Source organism: Oryctolagus cuniculus, chromosome 2 (assembly GCF_964237555.1).
Source record: "Oryctolagus cuniculus chromosome 2, mOryCun1.1, whole genome shotgun sequence".
NCBI classification, from domain to species: Eukaryota; Metazoa; Chordata; class Mammalia; order Lagomorpha; family Leporidae; genus Oryctolagus; species Oryctolagus cuniculus.
Window position 1 is genome coordinate 171,189,341 of NC_091433.1, and position 21,912 is coordinate 171,211,252.

Sequence of the window (21,912 nt, forward strand, 5' to 3'; positions counted from 1 at the left end):
AGGCAGAAGGTAGGGTGGACATTAGTTTAAGAGTTCGCCTAGGCAGCTGGCGCCATGGCTCAATAGGCTAATCCTCCGCCTGCGGGGCTGGCACACCGGGTTCTAGTCCCGGTTGGGGTGCCGGATTCTGTTCTGGTTGCCCCTCTTCCAGGCCAGCTCTCTGCTGTGGCCAGGGAGTGCAGTGGAGGATGGCCCAGATCCTTGGGCCCTGAACCCCATGGGAGACCAGGAGAAGCACCTGGCTCCTGGTTTTGGATTAGCGCTGTGCGCCACAGCAGCGCACCGGCCGCAGCGGCCATTGGAGGGTGAACCAATGGTAAAGGAAGACCTTTCTCTCTGTCTCTCTCTCTCTCTCTCTGTCCACTCTGCCTGTCAAAAACAAAAAACAAACAAAAACAAACTAAGAGTTCTCCTAGGCTGGATCAGGCTGCTCTTCACTCTAGGATGTTGCCACAGCCCCACTCTACCTAGCAGTTGTAGCCTTAAGTCTGTTTAGGGGTTTCTCACCATTTTCACATTCCTGCCATTTTGGGGGGTTGAGTCTGAGAGCAAGCGATCACTGCTAGGTTGCCATCTATGTGATGCTCAAATAAGCAAAGAAAAGGGAAAGAGTCAGTCGATGAACTCATTCATCACTGTGGACTAACATATGTATTCTGCATTTATTGGTTCTTTAAAAATAGGACAGCTGAAGGCCTTTCTTGGAACCAAATTCAATATGATTGTGAAGCTTTCCCCAAATTATGGGTACATCTTCATTTGCAAGCTGGAAGAGTTTTGTTGTGGTTGTTAACTCGAAACCCTAAGAGTTTGATGGTGTCTTTAGGGGGACAGACCTCAGAGAAAGGGCTGGATTATGAGTTCACGTTATTATAATGGATATATAGTTTTAGTAAGGCAAGGAAGCTTGGTTAATAGGCTGATAAACTTGAGGACTTATTGGGCTAGTGCAGGTATATTTGGGTAGCACTATTAAATCCTGCTGTGTTGGCAGCTGTGTGGGATTCCCTGTAGCTGATGTCAGATACAGGGCCCCTGGGGAAGAAGAGAGAGGAACCTAAATGTGAGTGAATGTGGGGAGGGAGAGACACAGAGAGAGAGAAAACACAAAGGATGTGTAACCTAGATAATATGCCACCCAGCAAGACCAGCATGGCACTGCTTCAGGAGCAATGCTTAGAAAAATTAGAAAGTTAATAAAATATTTTTAAAAAGAAAAATAGGGGCTGGTGCTGTGGTGCAGTAGGTTAAAGCCCTAGCCTGAAGTGCCAGGATCCCATTTGGCACCAGTTTAAGTCCCGGCTGCTCCTCTTCCAATCCAGCTCTCTGCTATGGCCTGGGAGAGCAGTAGAAGATGGCCCAAGTGCGTAGAAGATGGCCCAAGTGCGTAGAAGATGGTCCAAGTGCTCAGGCCCCTGCATCCTTGTGGGAGACCTGGAAGAAGCTCCTGGCTCCTGGCTTCAGATCCGCACGGCTCTGGCCGTTGCAGCCATTTGGGGAGTGAACCAGAGGATGAAAGACCTCTTTCTCTCTGTCTCTACCTCTCTTTGTAACTGTCTTTCAAATAAATAAATCTTTAAAAAAAGAAAAATAAGAAATTTGTGGATATATAAATATGCATATTTATTTTACAAAAATTAGAAAATGTAGATTAGCAGTAAGAAAAAAAAAAGCATCCCTAATCATATCCAATGGAAATAATTATTGCTAATGGTTTTTTAATCAAAGACTTTTTCTTTGTTTTCTTTTTGGGACAGTAACTTTATGATTTATTTATTTATTTGAAAGAGTTACACAGAGAGAGAAGGAGAGCCAAAGAGGGAGAGGGAGAGAGAGAGGTCTTTGATCCACTGGTTCACTCCCCAGCTGGCTGCAATGGTTGGAGTTGTGCTGGTCCAAAGCCAGGAGCCAGGAGCTTCTTTCTTCCAGTTCTCCCACATGGGTGTAGGGGCCCATGGACTTGGGCCATCCTCCACTGCTCTCTCAGGCCACGCAGAGAGCTGGATCGGAAGTGGAGCAGCTGGGACCAAACAGTGCCTACATGGGATGCTGGCATTGCAGGTGGCTGCCCTAGCCACCATGTCACAGTGCCAGGTCCTGTTTGGCTAGATTTCCTAAGTAACTTTATTTTTGCCAACATTTTTTTAATGGAAAATTTCAGAGTCAGATAAATTGAAAAAATAATGCAGCATCTGTATACCCAATACCTAGTGTCAACAACTTAACAGTTTGAAAGTTTTGTTTTATATTTCTCATGCTTATGTAATTTTATAATAATATATTTTAAATCAGAGCTTTTGTGTATTTTTTACTGCTTGCTTATTTGAGAGAGGTAGGGCAAGTGAGCTCATCTGCTGGTTGACTACCCAAATGCTTACAGAACTTCACTGAGCTGAAGCCAGGAGCTGGCAACTCAGCCCAGGTCTCCCATGTGTGTAGAAGGGACTCAATTACGTGAGCCAACACTGCTGTATCTCAAGGTGTGCATAGGTAGGAATCTGGAATTGGCCTCTGGTGCCAGGAATTGAACCCAGGCACTCTGCTATGAGTCGTGGGCATCCTAACTAGCATCTTCATCACTAGATCAAATGCCTGCCCGATAATTTTATTTCTGATGATCCATTTGAAATGGTGACAACATGGCTCGTATAAGAATAAGGGTGTTCAGGGGCTAGTGTTGTGGAGTAATGTATAAAGCCACCGCCTGCAGTGCTGGCATCCCATATAGGTGCCAGTTTGAGTCCCGGCTACCCCACTTCTGATACAGCTCTCTGCTATGGCCTGGGAAAGCAGTGGAAGATGGTCCAGGTCCTTGGGCCCCTGTACCCATGTGGGAGACCCAGAGGAGGGCCCTGGCTCCTGGCTTTAGGTCGGTGCAGCTTTGGTCATTGTGGCCAATTGGGGAGTGAACCAGTGGATGGAAGACCTCCCCCACCACCCGCCTCCTTCTCTCTCTCCTTCTCTCTCTCTTTGTAACTCTGGCTTTCAAATAAATAAATCTTTAAAAAACATAAGGGTGTTCTCTGACTACACATGGCCCAGGAAGATAGCAATTCCCTAATCACATTTACATATCCACTGTGTAGTCACGCTGCTTCAGTTGTCTTCCAAATACTGCTGAGAACCATTGTATTCAAGCCAGGAACCAGCGGAAGTTCGCAGGGTGGTGGCATGGCTCTTGAGTCTCCTGTCTAGAATGGACTCCTCCCTGCTATATGCTATGGTTTGCACATTAGTTTGGGTGTCCCTCAAAGACCCACTTGTTAAAGGCTGGGTGCCCAGGTATCACTGGGAGATGGTGGGGTCTTGTGGGAAGTCCTTAGGTCACTGAGGCTGTGGCCTTGACAGGTGCTTCTCTTGTGACCTCTTGAGCCCCCAGGAGAGGGTTTTTAGAAAAGCCTGGGTTTGCAGTTGTCGCGGAAGGGCCGCTCACGCGCTTCCCCGGGTGTTGCGGGCAGGCGGTCTGTGAGACGCGCACCTTGGGCCACGCCAGTGCTGCTCGACCTGCACGCGGGCCCGGTCTCCTGGGGAAGCCGCTGTCCCTGTCCACGGGGGCTGTGCTGGAAGAACGCTGCCTTTCGGCTAGGGCATGGGCGCGTACCCCAAAACACTGAGGGGCACGGTGGGCCGTGGTCAGCCGGATCAGGGGATTCTTGGCGGGCAGTTTGCAGCTGGCCATCGCAAGAGGGGGTTAGAATGAAGTCAGTGGAGGTCAGAGTGGAGCGGAAGTGCCCCGGGGGCCCCTGTGGCCGTCAGCTCTCGGCGATGCGATGTGGCGCAGCCAGAGCTGGCAGTGGGGCCAGAGGTCAGCCTCCTTAGTGCGGAAGGTGCTGTGAGGTTGCAAGACCGGGGAGTGCTGGCCTCCACAGCCTCTGGGCGCCATCCGATGCGTCTGCCTGTGCACGTGACCCCAGGGGCATGCAGACGCCTGGAATCCAGAAGTTGGGTTTGAGCGGGGGCTTGCAGGTCTACAAGTGGCATTTGCTTTTCAGGTTAAACTGGGGTGCAGGGGGCTTCAGTAACCTTCTAACAGTAACGATCGCGGCAGAGTATTTATGTAAACGTGACGGGCTGGGTCGGGTCAGGTACTGCTCATGTGTACAATAAAGGCTCTGTGACAAAAAAAAAAAAAAAAAAAGAAAAAGAAAAAAAAAAGAAAAGCCTGGGTTTGGACTCATCAGTTCTCCCTCTGCTTCCCCATGCACATGCTAATCCATTCTCCCACTTTTGTCCATGCTATGTTTGGTCTCTTGGTGGAAATGATGACTTCTAGATCTCTTCCTCTTAAATGTGTGTTTTCCTTGTAATTAGCACATGATCTGTTGGGTAATACTTTGGTATCCTGTGAATAATAGGTTTTCTGACTTTCAACTTCATCTTCTGTTTGTTAGCTGTTATTCCTCAGAAAAGAAAAGCTTTTACTCAGCAGCTGAAGTGTATACTTCCTTTTAAGAAGGTGGCCACACTGGATGTGTTTAATTATCCCTTTAATTGTTTTATTGGAGTAAGGACTTGGTGTAATAAGCATGTTCAATGGTAGCAAACATTTAAAAAAAAATTTAAACTATCACTTTGGATCCATGAGGTTTTATTCATCCAATGGTTATAATTAACTCTAGTCATGATTCTTTTTGTGAGCCAGGGTGTCTCAAGTTTGGCCCTCAGAACCCCTTTCTGATTGGCATCTGCCTAACTTCGCCAACCTGCTCTCTGCCCTTCAATCTTCAACTCTTTCCTTACTTTGCAACACATTCAAGCATCCCTCACTCTGTGTGTTCCCTGGCTCTGTTGCACAGTTGGTTCTTCCTCCTTGGTGCTCTGCTTCCTTTAGGGGATGGTATTAGGTATAAAGACCTGGTTGCTCAGTGTGCTCATTGCTGCTGGTGCGTCATTGCTCCAGGGCCTCTGGGTGGGCCCATTTTGAGTCATGACTTGAAAGTGGTATTTCCAGTTCAAACCTAATGCTATAGATTTTCCTGTGATTTTGTATTTAATCTTCTTGGACACTGAAAATCTTTTTTAAAATTTTTTTAATTTTTTTAAAGATTTATTTATTTATTTGAAAGTCAGAGTTACACAGAGGAGAGGCAGAGAGAGAGACAGGTCTTCCATCCGATGGTTCACTCCCCAGTTGACTGCAACAGCTGGAGCTGCGCTGATCCAAAGCCAGGAGCCAGGAGCTTTTTCCGGGTCTCCCATGTGGGTGCCAGGGCCCAAGGACTTGGGCCATCTTCTACTGCTTTCCCAGGCCATAGCAGAGAGCTGGATCGGAATAGGAGCAGCCAGGACTAGAACTGGCACCCATATGGGATGCTGGCGTTTCAGGCCAGGGCTTTAACCTGCTGCGCCACAGCGCCAGCCCCGGACACTGAAAATCTTGCTTCCTAATCACAACAGTCTATTTACTTCTTTGCTCATTTTGACAATATGCATAAACTCATTTATAAATTAAAATGCCAGTAATATAAGAATCAAATGAAATAAACTTTTGCTATTTCTTTGCCATTCTTTCTGTTCTTATACTATATCTACTTTATAATATATATTCAAAAGTCGCTTGACATGATTCTTTTGTATGTGTGGTTGTGTAACCAGTTTCATGTATTGTTGATTTCATGTTTCAGCTTATTTTCTGTTGTATTATTTGATTTTTCCTTTTTGGTATAATTTTTTTAAGGATTTATTTATTTATTTGAAAGTCAGAGTTACACAGAGAGAGCAGAGGCAAAGAGAGAGAGATCTTCCATTTGCTGGTTCACTCCCCAATTGAAAACAACAGCCAGAGCTGTGCAGATCTGAAGCCAGGAGCTTTTTCTGGGTCTCCCATGTGGGTTCAGGGGCCCAAGGCCTTGGGCCATCTTCCACTGTTTTCCCAGGCCATAGCAGAGAGCTGGATTGGAGGTAGAGCAGCCAGATCTCAAACCGGTGCCCATTTGGGATGCGGTGCTTCAGGCCAGGGCTTTAACCCACTGCACCACAGCGTCGGCCCCTATAATTTTAGGTGCACACAGAAATGTCTGTGGTCCAAAGCTCTAATCTATATAAAAAAGGATAAATTCCAGGAAGTTTAACTCCTTTTAGTTCCTGTAGTCTTCATCCTCTCCCTTCCTCCTGCTTCCTAGAAGTATTTTTTAAAATCCATTTCTTATTTACCCTTTTAGGGATTTTATTTTTTGCAAAAATAAGCAAATTTGGCTACTATGTTAAGCAGTTTGTCAAATCCTCAAATTCTCAACTGTATGACCTATACCTTCCACTTGTAGGTGTCTACCTAAGAGAAACAAAAATATACACTCGTGGAAAATTTAGACTTGAATGTTCACAGGAACTTGATTCATGGTAGCCAAAAAGTGGAAACAGCACAAATTCCTATCAACTGATAGATAAAAAAATGTAGTACCTCCATACAATGGCATATTATTAGCTTCTATAAAGAAGTGTAGTGACGCATGTTACAACATAGAATGAACCTTGAAAATGCCATGCCAAGTGAAAGAAACCAGTCACACAAGACCATGTATCGTATGATTCTATGTCCAGCAGAGGCAAAGTCACGGCGTGAGAAGGTAGATTAGTGGTTTCTAGGGGCAGAGGGGAGGGGACGTTAGAATTGACTGCTACCAGGTACTGAGTTTCTTTTTGGGATGATGAAAATATTCTGGAATTAGTTCATGTTGATGGTTGCAGAACTTTTGGAATACACATAAAAGTCACTGAATTATGCATTTTAAAGGGGGTGAATTTTATGTATGTAAATTAGAGCCCAATGAAGCTTTCCCAAGAAATGACAAAGTATGTACATACATTTTCGTTTCCCTTTGCTGATTGCAAAAAGGTGGCACATTGTACATGCTGTCACTTATGTCATTTTTCCACTTAAAAATATAGCTTAGAATTTGGATGCATCTTGAAGGAATTACACTGGTTGAACAAAACCAACTTAGAAAGATTACATATGTAGTGATTCCATTTATGTGATCTTGAAACAACAAAGTATAGAAAAAGAGAACAGAAAGTGGTTACAAGGGACTGGGTCAGGGGTAGGCGTGGGGCTATGCAAAGGCAGCAGGACGGATCTTTGTACTGATGGAGTAATAAGAAAATACACAGAATTTCAGAGTTCTGGAAAATACCATCTTTCAGTCTTATACAACTACATTTAAAAACTTGAACTCTGTGGATGGCTTCCTATTTCTACAGAAATGTGAATTTTTCAGAATTCATCAAGATGTCCCAAAAGACGCAGATAATTTAAAGACACCAATACCATGAAAGAAATAGAGACATTGTCCATCACACGTGTATTAGTCAAGGTTCTTTAGAGAAGCACAATCAATAGGGATGTGCATATCTTTATGTAGCTTATGTACATCTCCATCTAAGTGCTTTATCATGGAAACTGGCCCAGCTTGATTACAGAGACCAAGAAGTCTCATGATCTGCTATCTACTAGCTGGAGACAGGAAGGCCAGGGGTGTGATTCAGCCACCTGAGGGCCTGGGAACCAGGCAGGTGAGGAGGAAAAAGCAGACAGGGAAGAGCATGACTTCTCTTGGGCAAGAGGCTTCAAAAGAGCCCCATCCCTGTTGGGCTCCCACCAGTCCTGGGAATGGGACTGCCATATTTTCAAGGCTGTGCAGAGGTAGGGAGTGGGAGATGGGACTACAGAAAATTAGGAATGTCATAGAGCTTGCTGGTCTTGCTGAGGTCCTGTCATGCCCTTGGCTAAATGCTCGCTGGGGTGCAGCAAGCCTTTGGTTGACTTCGGTTGATGCCCAGAGTTCCGAGAGAGCTGTTTCCCATCTCCTTCCCCTGTCCCCGGCGCTCTTTCCCTTGCTTGTTGTGGAGGGGTAGACTCTAGGAGGCCCTCCTGCCATTTGTACTCTCTCCGTTAACTTTCACAGTGAGGAGTGTTTTCACAATTTGAAGGGTGTAGATGGCGTTCTTCAAGTTGAATTTAAAAAAAAAATTTATTTGAGCCGATGTCGTGGCTCACTAGGTTAATCCCCCTGCAGTGCTGGCATCCCCATGTGGGCGCCGGGTTCTAGTCCCGACTGCTCCTCTTCCAGTCCAGCTTTCTTCTGTGGCCCGGGAAGGCAGTGGAGGATGGCCCAAGTGCTTGGACCCCTGCACCCTCATGGGAGACCAGGAAGAAGCACCTGGCTCCTTCCTGGCTTCGGGTTGACGCAGTGCCGGCCGTAGCGGCCGTTTGGGGAGTAAACCAACGGAAGGGAGGCCTTTCTCTCTGTCTCTCTCTCACTGTCTGTAACTCTACCTGTCAACTAAATTAAAAAAAAAATTATTTGAAAGACAGAGTTAGCTGTTGAAATCCTTACTTAATGTATACTAAGCTGATCTTCTGTATATTAAGATAATCGAAAATGAATCTTGATGTGAATGGAAGGGGAGAGGGATTGGGAAAGGGGAGGGTTGCGGGTGGGAGGGACGGTATGGGGGGGAAGCCATTGTAATCCATAAGTCGTACTTTGAAAATTTATATTCATTAAATAAAAGTTAAAAAAAAAAAGAGTTAGCAAGAGGGAGAGAGAAAAATAGAGAAATCTTCCATCCTCTTGTTCACTCCTCAAGTGGCTGCAATAGCCAGGGTTGGATCAGGCCAAAGTTAGGAGCCTGGAACTCTATCTGGGTCTCCACATGGGTGCAGGGGCCCAAGAACTTGGGCCATCTTCACCTTCCTCTGCTTTCCTAGGCACATTAGCAGGGAGCTGGATTGGAAGTGGGGCAGCCAGAACTTGAACTTCCCACTGCTCATATGGGATGCTGGTGTTGACAACGCCAGCCCCATATCGCATCACTTTAGATATCAGGCAAGCTGTGGGAGAACTCAAGAATCCAAATATTTCAGACAAATAAAGCGAGCAAGGGCCCTCCTGTCCCCACACCTGCCCCTGGTTCCTGCATATATCTCGTCTCTGCTTCATACCTCAAGAGATTTTTTTTTTTTTTTTCCCAGAGAAAATAGTGAAATCAGAAGGAGGAAATTAGATCAGATGTGGCCTTACCAACTTTCAGTCATTCCAGAAATCAAGAAGCCTTTTAAGATAAAGTCACTGGGTGTGGTGACCTGCTGGTAGTTAAACAAACACAATGACAGAGCTGCCCTGAGGCTCAGAGGCGCCCTCCAGTGGGACAGTACTGACCCTATCACTGCCCAGGCCTTGGCGCTCCTCCACACTTCCTGCTGGTGAGACCCAAGGGGTTTTCTGTGCAGAGGCAGACCCTCCAGGCCCACCTGTTACAACCGCAGGAATTCAAAACCGGCAAACACTACGTCACTTCTAATATAATCCCTCTTGCTGGCAACAAAACACCCCAAAGTTGATCTTAAGGTTTACATGAACAAATAAGCAAGGGTAACCTATAAATCCACCCTCCAAAGTGTAATGATTTAAGAGTAACTTCACCAAGGGTTAACATTTTTTTCCCACATTTTCTTTTTTAATCTGTGCATATTTGTGTGGTACGACATGATGATTTGTTACACATGTACATTGTATAATATCTACAATGATAAATACATTTGTCCTTTTAAGCATTTAACATTTCATTATATGTAAGTTAGTTTAAAAAGACTACAGTTATCAAACCAGACCAATGGCACAGAACCAAGAATCCAAAAGAACCAATCCATAGGATAATTTAGTGATACAATTCCAATGGCATTGCCTATCAGTAGAAAGGAGATACTTAGTAAATTGATCATCATCAGAAAAAAGTTGGATTCTTATCTAACTTCTTATAGCAAAATAAACTTTGATATATAAAAGATAAGAGAAAATCATTAAAATGACATAGAGTTGGGAGTTGTAACAAAATAATCTCAGAATGGGTACAACCACATTGGAAACAACAGAAATATTCATCAAAGTTACATGGAGGAACAGATGTGGTGTATTTAAACATAACAATAACATATAATTACTTAAATAAAGGGAATGTAGTTATACACATCATGTTTGTGTCTCAAACATAATGATGAGTTTAAGAAATAAGATGTTGTTCTTTAAGAATCAAATAATGTGATTCTATCCAGATGGAATAAAAATGAGGAAAATAAATGTTTTTATTAAAAAATGACTTTCAAATTTATTTTTTAAAATTCTCTCTCCTCATGGAGAGAGCAAAAATGAGAAAAGAATAAATAAATAAATAAATAAATAAATAAATAAATAAATCTCCCATCTATTGATTCAGTCCTCACATGCCTGCAGTAGCTAGGGCTGGACCAGGCTGAAGCCAGTAGCGAGGAACTCCATCCAGGTCTCTCACATGGGTGGCAGGAGCCCAAGTATCTGGACCACGATCACCTGCTGCCTCCCAGGATGAGCGTTAGCAGGAAGCTGGATCAGAAAGAGAGGCAGGATTAGGTCCAAGAACTCTGCTGTGCCATAATGTCCACCCCTGTTTTCTTTCAACTATTTATTTGGGAGAGACAAAACTCTCAGCCATCGGTCCACTCCCCAAATGCCCACAATGGCTAGGGCTGGGGCAGGCCTAAGCTAAGAGCTGGGAGCTCAATCTTTGTGTCCCACATGCCTGGGACTGAGCCATCACTGCTGTCTCCAGGGGTCTTCATTAACAGGAAGAAGGTTTCAGGAGCTGGAGACTGGACCTGACCCCAGATACTCCGATGCAGGGCAGATACTCCGATGAAGGGTGCAGGTGTCTTGACTGGCATCTGAATCACCAGGCTAAATGCCCATTCAACTTTTTAGGGATATGTGAAAATATATTGAAATTGTAAAAAAAGTGGTGGCTAATGTGGATTTTAATGAAACAAGACAAATATTAGTGTCAGTGATTGCTTAGATCCCAGGGCCTCCCTGCAGCCGTCCCACCTGTTGGGTCTGTCTGTTCACAGAGATCTTTCCCTTCCTCCCCACTGCCCCAGGACGTTCATTTACTCGCTGCTCACCCGAGGGAGGCCTTTCCCAGCTACACTGTTTTTCCAAGGCTTCATCTTCTGCATCGGAAATGGGTTCCTCCAGGGCTACTCTCTGATTTACTGTGCGGACTACCCTGACTCCTGGTACACGGATCTAAGGTTTAGCCTGGGTAAGTGAACCTGCACGCGGATCCTCCGCAGGCCAGCTAAAGCCACTGCCCGGGTCCCAGTCACCTCACCCTCTCCCTGCTCTACCACTGCGACCGCACGGTGAGCCCCTTCTCCCTGTCTCACGCCTCCTCAATGAGGCTTCCCCTGACCACCCTGTCCCAAATAGTGGAAGACACTCAGTACTGGCTTTGTTCATTTTTGGAACACGAGATAAAGTCCAAAAATAATAAGCTGAAATCAGAATCAGCTGAAATGTCTAACCTGCTTAAAACCAACCAATGGCTTCGTGGTGCACTTAAAACCCCTGTCTGCTCACTGAGGCCTTGATTGACTTTTGACCTGTCATCCTGTCCTCATCTCCTTATCTCCCGCTCTGACCTCGCTCTTCAGGTGCATTGGACTTTTGCACCTGCTAGTCCCTCTACTAGGTTGCTCTGTGTCCCATTTTTGATTCCCCTTGACCCACAAAAGAAATGCAAAGTCTTTGGGAAAACTTTCCCAGCCACTTATCTAAAGAGAGATACCTCCTACCCCTCTCTACTCCCTGTCTCATCACCTTGCTTTGATTTCTGCATTGTGATGGCCGTAATGTGATCTTTTGCTTTACTTTTTAAATCATCTTAATTTATTTCTACATTCTTCCACTAAGATGCAAGCTCTTTAACAAGGGACCCCTTGACTGTGCCCTACTGGGTCCCAGGAGCTTGGGACAATGCTTGGTACCTAGTAAGCCCTCAATGAGTATTAGTGAATGAATGAATGATCTTAGCACTCTCCTTGTAACATAGGTGACAGAATACGTTCGACGAATCTGAGGCTGAGAGAGGCGGAGTGAGTTGGCACACAGGCACGTCTCTATCTCTGCACCACTCTGTTTCCTGTGCCCCCCCCCAACCTCTGCCCGTGCCCTTTCTCCCAGGCCTGTGATCCTTTGTGTAGACTGGGTGGGATGGTCATTGCTTCCTATCATGCCAAACCAGGGACCCTGGGTTCTGAGGCATTTTGATCAGGACCAAATGCGCTCTGTTGAGAGCGGGGTTGGGCCGCTCAGTGGGACAGGGAAGGTTCTGGGTTGTCATAGTGCCCATTGGGATGCAGGGCCTCCCATCCCTGATCCTGGCTCTGCTCTGCTCAGACTGGGCCCTGTCTTTACCAGTGGATGGTACATGTGGAGACACCACCAGGATATGTGGTTAAAAATACATAAAGCTGTGATCAGTATATATACGTGTGTGTGTGTGTGTTTGTGAAGTGGCAGTGGTGGCAATCTGTTTTATTGCCATACCCTTTCATCTACCTCAGATTCCTTTCATGAGCATGGGTGTATAGGTCAGGAATGCTCTCAGCAATGTGTCCCAGTAAACCAATGACTGGTGACCTAAACAATTCAGAATTCACATTGCTTACACAGCGTGGAGGGTGGACAGCTTCTGCATTCCTTTGGTCGCTTCCTGGAGTGATTAGGGACCCGGCTACTTCCTGTCCCATCTCTACTCAACACTCTCACCTGTGGCCCTCATGTTGGTCACCTACAAGGCAGTGGCTGCCGCTCAAGGCGCTGCGCTGTGCAAGCAAAGGGGGAGCAAGGAGGAAGTGGAGGCTCCAGGGCCATCAGCAAAGCAGGAGAGTTTCAGAGGACGTCCCTGGAACCCTGCCTTTGCATCTCATTGGCAGGACTAGGTTGTGGGATGCCCTCATCTTTCCATCCTCTATGGGGGGATCACAGAGGAGAAGGGGTTGGAATTAAGTCTTGAGTTCAGCAGCCCTGGTTTGATTGGGAAGGAGCCGAGGGCTTGCTGTTACCCATCTGTTTAGTTAGCTGACTATTAGACAATGGTGCTTCCCACTCCCCTGGCTTCCCCCGCCTGTCTCTACCACATGGCTACATGCAGGGCCAGCCTTTAGGCCTAGGGAACAGTACAGCCCTTCCCCCTCCCAAACTCGGGACGAGGGCTGGTTGCTCCTCACACTCCCTGTGCTCCTCCCATATCTCAGTCCAATTCTCAGACTTAGAAAATAAGTGCTTCTCCCTTCAGTTTTAGAAAAAATTGTAGCTTGCAAGGAAAACACTAAAATGAGGCCACATTTTCACTTCTCTCTCTTCTTTGCCTAGGTATCTGCTTATTTATTCTGGGAATGGGCATCAACATTCATAGTGACTATATATTGCGCAAGCTCAGGAAGCCTGGAGAAATCACCTATAGGATCCCACAAGGTAATGCCTGTCCTGGGCCCCAGGTCCCCACTCCTCCTTGGAGCAAGGAAGCTATGGTAACCAATGGGGAGGGGCAGTGAGGGCACACGTGAAGCGGTACAAACCCGCTTGCTCCTGACTTACCTTCCATGCCCTGTCCCAGCCACAGCATGTCTGCCTTTCTAGTCTGTACCCAGAAGTTAAGAGCCCCTGGAAGGAAGATGCTAATCCCCCAGAGGTGGAGAGAATGAGAGGTGTGGGTGGGGTGGGGATAGACTGCCGCCTAGTAGACAAGATTGCCACACACACACACAGGGCCAGTCCTTGCTGCCTTAGCAAATGCAGCTGAATCCTTCACCACCAACACATTTGTCCTCACTCTCCATGGATCTGGACTCACCTAGTGAGTTCTAGGGGGAGTACTTGGGTATTTCCTTTTAAAGGCATTGGAGAACCTTGTGTATGCAATCAGAAGTTAGCCTTAGAAATATAAGTACAATAATGCATCACTTAACAACAGGGAACACTCTGGAAAATGCATCCTTAGGTGGTCCCATTGTTATGCAAACAACATGGAGTATACACACATCAGATGGCCCAACTTATGATGCACCTAGGCTATATGGTCCAGCCAATTTTAAGTATTTTTATTTTTTCCCTCTTTACAACATTTTTCTTTTCTTTTTTTCAATTAAGAACTAAGACACAAACATGCACATTAGGCTAGGTCTGCACAGGGTCAGAATTTCCACCTCCACATCTTTTTGTCATGCTGGAACATCTTTGTTGGCAATAATGTGCAAGGAGCTTCCATCTCCTGTGATATCAACGCCTTCTTCCAGATACCTCCTAAAGGAACTGCCTGAGCAGTTAACTTTCCTTAATAAGTAGAAGTGCACTCTAAACTAATGGTAAAAGCATAGTATAGCGACTGCACAAATGAGTACCATAGTTGTCTATTACAGTTGTCAAGTGTTAGGTACTGTGTGTGTGTGTGCATGAGTAATGCATTGTGCTATGACAGCTACAGTGGCTATGACGTCACCAGGCAATAGGAATTTTTTAGCTCCTTTATAATCCTGCAGTATACACTGCTGTACTGGAGGCCCATAGTTGACTGAAGCAGTGTTCTGTAGTACATGACTGCACAATTTTGGAGATAAAGGTATGAAATAGTTGAAACTGTAACTGTTCCCAAGAACACAGGATATGAGGATGACCAAGAAAAGCAGGTAGAAGTGACTCAGTCCAAATCCATTTAGAATATTTGTGTAGATCAGTAGCTTCCACCCTTTTTGACATAAATACATCCCTTTATAGCCAAAAATTTCCTGAACTCTGATATAGTAATGCGGATTAATATTCATCAAGAAAATAATGGCACAGTTATTATTAATTCAATAGCACATTAAAATAAATTCAAATGTTATGAATATGTTTTGAGTATCTGCTTCAAGCAAAAATGATATAGTAGGTTGAGGTATACCATTTACTATACTCACATGATTTATAGATCCTTTGCAATAGTCCACTGGTTCTTTTTTTTTTTTTTAAAGATTTGATTTATTTATTTGAGAGGTAGAGTTACAGACAGAGGGAGGGAGAGGCAGAGTGAAAAGTCTTCCATCTGTTGGTTCACTCCCCAAATTACCACAATGGCCGGAGCTGTGCTGATCTGAAGCCAGGAGCCAGGTGCTTCTTTCCAGTCTCCCATGCGGGTGCAGGGGCCCAAGGACTTGAACCATCTTCTGCTGCTTTCCCAGACCACAGCAGAGAGCTGGATTGGAAGAGGAGCAGCTGGGACTAGAACGTGCACCCATATGGGATGCCAGTGTCACAGGAGGAGGATTAACCTGTGCCACAGCGCCAACCCCTAGATCACTGGTTCTTTCCAGGATCTAGGGACTCTTAGGTCAGAACCACTGACACAATGGCATCCTCAAGGAAGGTAACTTTAAGGAGCTTTGATTTCTAAAATCTTCAGTCAGTAACAAGACAAAGAGGAGCAGAGAAAGCTCTTACAAACCAGATTGCCAAGGTTAGTTTCCAACTTTTGAGTTATGATGGAGGATGATTTACAAACTATTTTTATGTAACTATAGAAAAAAATGGCTTTGGTTAGAACATCTCCAGTTTATTGTGGGTCATAAAATTTGAGCTTGGATATATTTAATATCATTAGAAATGTGCTGATTTCTAGATACAGTTTTGGGAAAGGCAATAATCTGGTCGGATAGAAAAATGAGACATTTCAAAACAGCAGAAGCAGACATAGCTGGCCCATGGGACACATACCTCCCACCCCTCTTCCCTTCTTTAAATTTCAAGGGAACATGCTCCTTTGCAGAGGTGTGTGTCTGTGTATGTGTGTGTGTGTGTGAGAGAGAGAGAGAGCAAATGGCAAAAGAGAACATGATTACTTCTCAAGCACTTCCGATTTGTATTATGTTGACGTAGTGTGTTGATTTGCAGTGTGACCGAATGTGAACTATGTTGAGTGGCAGTGATCGGTGTCCTGAAAATGTCCCTTCACAGAACAAAACTGAAACCAGACCTCCTGCCCCTCTTCCTTGTCTGCCCAAAGCCAATGGTCCAGCAGTTGCTAGAGATTTGGACAGAGCCCACCAAGCAGCTGGGGCTGCCACTCACGATTCCAGAATGTTCTATGGGCCACTGGCATGTCTATGACTGCCAAGGGAGTATCCAGCCCTGCATCTGTTTTGGTTGCCTTTATGAATTTTGGAACAGAACAGAGGGGTTTCGTGTCATAATCAATCAGCTGTGGTGTTGACTTGTTGGTTCTTCTGCACACAGGTGGCTTGTTCACATATGTATCTGGAGCCAACTTCCTGGGTGAGATTATTGAATGGATTGGCTATGCCTTGGCTGCCTGGTCCCTCCCAGCATTTGCATTCGCGTTTTTCTCTCTGTGTTTCCTTGGGCTGCGTGCTTTTCACCACCATAGGTAAACTTTCCAATAATGGTGGCAATGGCCATGCAACTTTCTTCTGACAGGTTTTATCACATGGAGTCCAGTTTACAAAGCTAGGACATTTGTTTTTATAAAGGAAGGTGGGTATTAATCATCTGGTAAATTGCAACTGTGCAGGCTCTTCTTGAAGTTGGAATTTAGCTGGATGACAGCCGCTAAAACTTTTGCTAAGAGTAGCAATTGGCGCAGGTAGACAGAGGCACCTGAGAACTTCACTGAAGATGGGTTCACAGAAGAGCAATAGGGAGTTGTGCCCTGGAAGGCTTGCCTGATGATCCTTACTGCTTAGCAGTAAGCAGCAGATATGAGTTAAGAGGCAAAAGAAGTGACTTCCAGTTCCTTGCTTGTTCAATTCATGTCTGCCACATTTCTTGGAGTGTGTACCATGGGTGGGACCATGGCCAGAATTTCCCAAAGCTTTACAGATAATTCTGGGGTATGGCCAGGACACAGTACCCTGTGGGGAGCACCAGCCCTGGTGCCTGTAACTCTATTTTTAATTCCAGGTTTTGTGCTACCAGTTCAGGTCATCACAGAGCTCTGGCAACTCCAGAAGGATTATTTTCCCTGGAAACCCCGGGGCTTATTTCTGTCCCTCCCTTCTTACCTCACATTCCCGCCCTGATAACTCACAGCCAAGGTCATTCTTGGCTTCCTGGAGAGGTAGGGTAAGCCAATTGTGTGGTGCAATTTTGAAACAGCCCCATCTGCTGGGAAGTGCTGGAATTACAGGCATTTAGAACCTGTTCTAAAGGTCTTTGGCCTAGCTTTCCCCACCCCACTAACCTGGGAGACAGAAGAGCTAACTAAAATCGTCATGGGAAGGGCAGGGGTAGCCTAGGAAGTTGTTACTTGGCTTCAAACCTGAGTGTGAACTTCAGATCCCTTCCCTGAACTTGATTTTCAGGAAGGTGAAAGGCCATGCTGACAGGCAACGGACAAGGAAGGGCATCTGTCCCCTGGTAGGCAATGACCTGGAACCGGGACCAGGAGGGTCCTCCTCCAGCTCTTCCTTGGTGTCACAGTCTGGCCAATGACTCATTCCCTGGTGTTAAACCAAGGAGGGTTAAACCAAGAACGGCTTCCTTCTTCTGAGAAAAAGTGGCATGGAAAGAAATGAATGAGACGACAGCTTTCCTCGGGCCCTCTCCCTGCCACCTCCTTGGCTGAGGTGGGTGGAGGACAGAGGGGCCTTGGCTCGTAGGACTCAGTTCTCCCTGCTCCAGCCTGGTCTGGTGTCTCCGAGAGGCACAGAGCGAGAGGGAGAGGAGAGGTCGTCACTGGCACTTGGAATGTCCCTAGGGAGAGGGAGAGGAGAGGGCATCACCGGCACTTGGAGGGTCCCTGGGAGGCGGACAGTGAAGCCACCAGATGTTCCCAGCTTGTGCCACAGCACAATCCAAAGCCAGGTCTCATCCTTTCATGTCAGATTTCCCAGAGGGAGGGTCCAGGGGCACCTTTTTCACAGCCCGCATGGGGCTTTGTGCAGGTGATTAAAAAGCAAAGGCACGCATTTGCCAGAGATGGCACAGGCAGGGGCAGCTCGCTGGTCTTCTGCAACCAGCACCCAAAGCCAGCCGCCTCTTGTAAGTCTTGTTGTTTCTCTCCCAATTCAAACAAAGGTGCTTGAGAGCTACCAGGCTCGACTGGTTAAGAGGACAACCTGGTTACCGAAGCCGAAAGACTTTTGATGAGATGCATTGGTCTCCCAGAGTTGCCATGGCCAATGACTCCTGCCAGGGTGGGCTTCGGACCTCAAAGCTTTATTCTGTGGAGGTTCTGGAGGTTAGAAATTTGAAGTCAAGGTGTAGGTGACGGCCGGAGCGGGCACTCCTTCCTTGTACCTCCCTGGCTTCCCCAGGGCTTGCGGTGTAGCTGCAGTCTAATGTCAGCCTCTGTCTGCCCCGTGGGCCTCAGTCTCCAGGTCTGTTTTCCTGTTCTTTTAAGAACTCTGATACCATTGGATGAAGCACTCAGTCTGCAACCCCCCACTCCGCCCCAGGCTGACCTTGTCTGAATGAGCTCTACAGCAAGACTCGTTCTAGAATAAGGTTCCGTTTTCGGGTATTGGAGGGTGAGACTTCAGCACATCTTTTGGGGGCACGACACTGAACCCATAATGTAAGTTCACACTTCAGTGACATCCCCGGACCTCATTTCAGGATACTTCCCTGGGAACATTGCCAGGTCTCTGGGTTAAGTTTGCTCATGTTCTTTGTGGTCTCTGGAACCCTGTATTTACAAGCTCAATCGAGATGGGTACATCTTTCCATCTATTCCATTCTCTTTTCTGTCCCAGTAGAATATACAGAACATTAGACTAAGCATTAAGTGTAAAATTCAGTGGCATTTGGTTTACCCACAATGTTGTTCAGGCATCAGCATTGTCCTCTGACCGCTACCCTTTCTTTCCCAATGCAAGAAGCACCAGCACTTATTCGAGGTAGACTGTAGGAGGGAAAAAGATGAGCAAGTGGCTATCTGGGGTAGTCAGACCCGAAAATAAATGTAGATACACATGTGACAAGGCTTTCAGGCACAGCAAAATGTAACTGATGACCATTGCTCCCTTCCACTTATAATTATTCCTTTCTTGTCTCTTAGGTTCTACCTCAAAATGTTTGAGGACTACCCCAAGTCTCGGAGAGCCCTTATCCCATTCATCTTTTAAAGAACGCGAATAAACCAGGAGCCAGGCTCCCACAGTATCAATGAAAACTGTCAAGCTGCTGAAACTTCACTTTTAAAGTGCCGCCACCTGCATACGTAGTAGTCGGTCACTTGGTGTTCTGCCAGCGGGCCTGAGGATTGTGAGTGGGTTTCTCCCACCCATCCAGAGAGTTCTGTACTGGTCTCCCTTGGAGCTTCAAACAGACCCTTGTCCCCTGGAGACTTTCCCTTCTTTGCTATTCTTCCTGGAAAGTGCAAGGCTCCCCCTGGTATGCTGTCGTGGGGAATACAGCTGCATGTGCCTGCTGGGGTCTCTGGAGCAGTGGGAGGGGGCGGGGCTGGAGTCAGGAATGTTCTGGGTGGAGGACATGCTTGCCAAGCTTAGTGAAGGCGTACATTGTTGTGCCTTTACAGAGTAGCAGCGATGTACATTCTGAAACCACATCGTCCTCGAACAAACTCACTCCCAAATGACGACCGAGCCGTCTCTTCGTTTTCCCTCATTAGGAAGGAGATGAAGCGATCAGGCAGACGTTAGATGAAAGGGCCCCCTCCTCAGGTGGCTGAGAACACGCTGATGCACGGAGTCCGTTTTAGAGCTGTGCAGCCTCTCAGTTGATGAGTGCCTCTGTGTTTGGAGGATTTCTCAATCCCCATCAGAGATCATCACAGCCTGGCCTGGAGAACTGGCGTGGGTTTTCTTGAAGGTCGGGCTTTTATGACCACAAAGAAAAAGATGTGACCTTGGATGGCCAGTGAGGGAGCTGAGAAGTGTTTCACCATAGATGTTGCAAACCTGGGTGTTCTGGAAGCTGATGGGAATAGCCCCGTCATGAGAACATGTGGAAGGAGGGAAACCTGTGAGTGAGACTGGACGGTGTTTGGCTCAGGATGTCTCCAGGGATATGAAGTGCATCAGAGGCACTGAGAACTTCCCTGTCCCGGCGTTTCTTCGTCGCAGTCTGTGGGACCTGGCCAAGAAGGTGTGTCCCCAGGGACATGGGCCCACTGACCCTCACAGGCCCTGAGACCAGAGCTGAGCACTGCAGGTAGAGGGCCACTTCGTGTAGGCGGAAACTTGGTGGAGTCAGATAAGGTTCCACACATAGCTTGAATACACATATATAGATATATATTCAATGTTTGCAAAATCTAAAAACTGGGGGGCTGCTGCCTACAACTCTGGCATTCTGACTTTTTAAAGCAGATGGAGGATGTGGGCACCCAGGTGAGCTGAGAAATGAGCAAGCATCTGGGTCTGCGACCCCTGGGAAGTGGTCAGCCAGCGTGGCAGCTGTTGTGCTGGGCTCTCTGTGGAAGAGGTGGACACTTGTGGTCAGATACATGAAAACATCTGGTTTCTCAGGCCTGGGCTTACGGCAAGCACTGGAAGTATTTAGCCAACACCAATTTTGTTCACTGTGATGCTAGGTACAGAAAACCACCAGGAGAAGTTTTGGAAACTTGAAAGAGCTGAAGATGGGGTAGCTTACTGTAAAATAGGAACTGTAACCGTATCATAAGTACTTGTGCTGTTCATGAAACGCCTCTTGAGTCACGGGTGTTCAGTGATTTGGTTTGAATTAAAAAATCTGGGACAGCTGGAGTCGCCCGCAGTGGATGGAGCCGTGTTCTTTTCCCTGTTTCCCTCCGATGTTTTGATGTTGATGTCCTTTTCTTTTTGCCAACCTGACGTTAGGAGCTGTGGGCTGAAAATGAAGAAGTATGGCTTCTAGAGCTCCTCAGCCAGAGCTCAGAAGCCCGGGGAGGTGCCAGGAAGGTACTGGAAGCTGTGCTTGGCTGCCACCCTATGTGCAGGGGTAAAGAACCCTTGCAGTGAGATACATCTTCCGTATAGCTTGAGCTCTGGGACCTGCAAGACTTCTAGTTCTTTCCATGGCATTGAAAACTGCCTTTTGCTAATCCTTTATTTTTTTTTTTATCTTTTATTTAATGAATATAAATTTCCAAAGTACGACTCATGGGTTACAATGGCTTCCCCCCCCATACCGTCCCTCCCACCCACAACCCTCCCCTTTCCCACTCCCTCTCCCCTTCCATTCACATCAAGATTCATTTTCGATTATCTTAATATACAGAAGATCAGCTTAGTATACCTTAAGTAAGGATTTCAACAGTTTGCTCCCACACAGAAACATAAAGTGAAAAATAATAGATGATTTTTTTTAAATGATGATGAAATCAGGTCAGACCTATTGTCATGTTTAATCCCAGTGAGAGTCAAGTTGGGAATTGATAATTTCTTTTCTTTTCTTTTTTTTTTTTTTACAGAAGATCAGTTTAGTGTACATTAAGTAAAGATTTCAATCGTTTGCACCCCCATAGAAACACAAAGTGAAATATACTGTTTGAGTACTCGTTATAGCATTAAGCCTCAGTGTACAGCACATTAAGGACAGAGATCCTACATGAGGAGTAAGTGCACAGTGACTCCTGTTGTTGACTTTACAAATTGACACTCCTGTTTATGGCATCAGTAATCTCCCTATGCACCAGTCATGAGTTTCCAAGGCTATGGAAGCCCCTTGAGTTCTCCGACTCTTATCTTGTTTAGACACGGTCATAGTCAAAGTGGAGGTTCTCTCCTCCCTTCAGAGAAAGGCACCTCCCTCTTTGAAGACCTGTTCTTTCCACTGGGATCTCACTCACAGAGATCTTTTTGCCAGAGTGTCTTGGCTTTCCATGCCTGAAATACTCTCATGGGCTTTTCAGCCAGATCCGAGTGCCTTTAGGGCTGATTCTGAGGCCAGAGTGCTATTTAGGACATCCGCCATTCTATGAGTCTGCTGAGTATCTCACTTCCCATGTTGGATCACTCTCCCCTTTATTTATTCTATCGGTTAGTGTTAGCAGATACTAGACTTGTTTATGTGCTCCCTTTGACTCTTAGTCCTTTCATTATGATCAATTGTGAACTGAAATTGATCACTTGGAATAGTGAGATGGCATTGGCACATG

At 46.1% G+C, this 21,912-nt stretch overlaps 1 protein-coding gene across 4 annotated transcripts in view; it reads left to right on the forward strand.

Annotated features, from left to right (window-relative positions):
• The window catches only part of SRD5A2 (steroid 5 alpha-reductase 2), a 56,645-nt gene extending 36,106 nt beyond the window's left edge, over window positions 1–20,539 (forward strand). Inside the window, exons 2-6 of one of the 4 annotated variants that reach the window (XR_516296.4) lie at window positions 10,913–11,076; window positions 13,191–13,292; window positions 16,086–16,236; window positions 18,868–19,202; window positions 19,348–20,539. Coding sequence is in view for 2 of the 4 variants with exons in the window: in XM_002709931.5 (XP_002709977.1) it covers window positions 10,913–11,076; window positions 13,191–13,292; window positions 16,086–16,236; window positions 18,868–18,934 (484 nt within the window). In the remaining 2 variants the exon portion in view is untranslated. Of the gene's footprint in view, window positions 1–10,912; window positions 11,077–13,190; window positions 13,293–16,085; window positions 16,237–18,867 lie in introns of all 4 variants that reach the window. The other 3 variants (XR_011386720.1, XM_002709931.5, XM_008254568.4) reach the window with 3 other exon arrangements.
• Window positions 20,540–21,912: the final 1,373 nt, after the last annotated feature.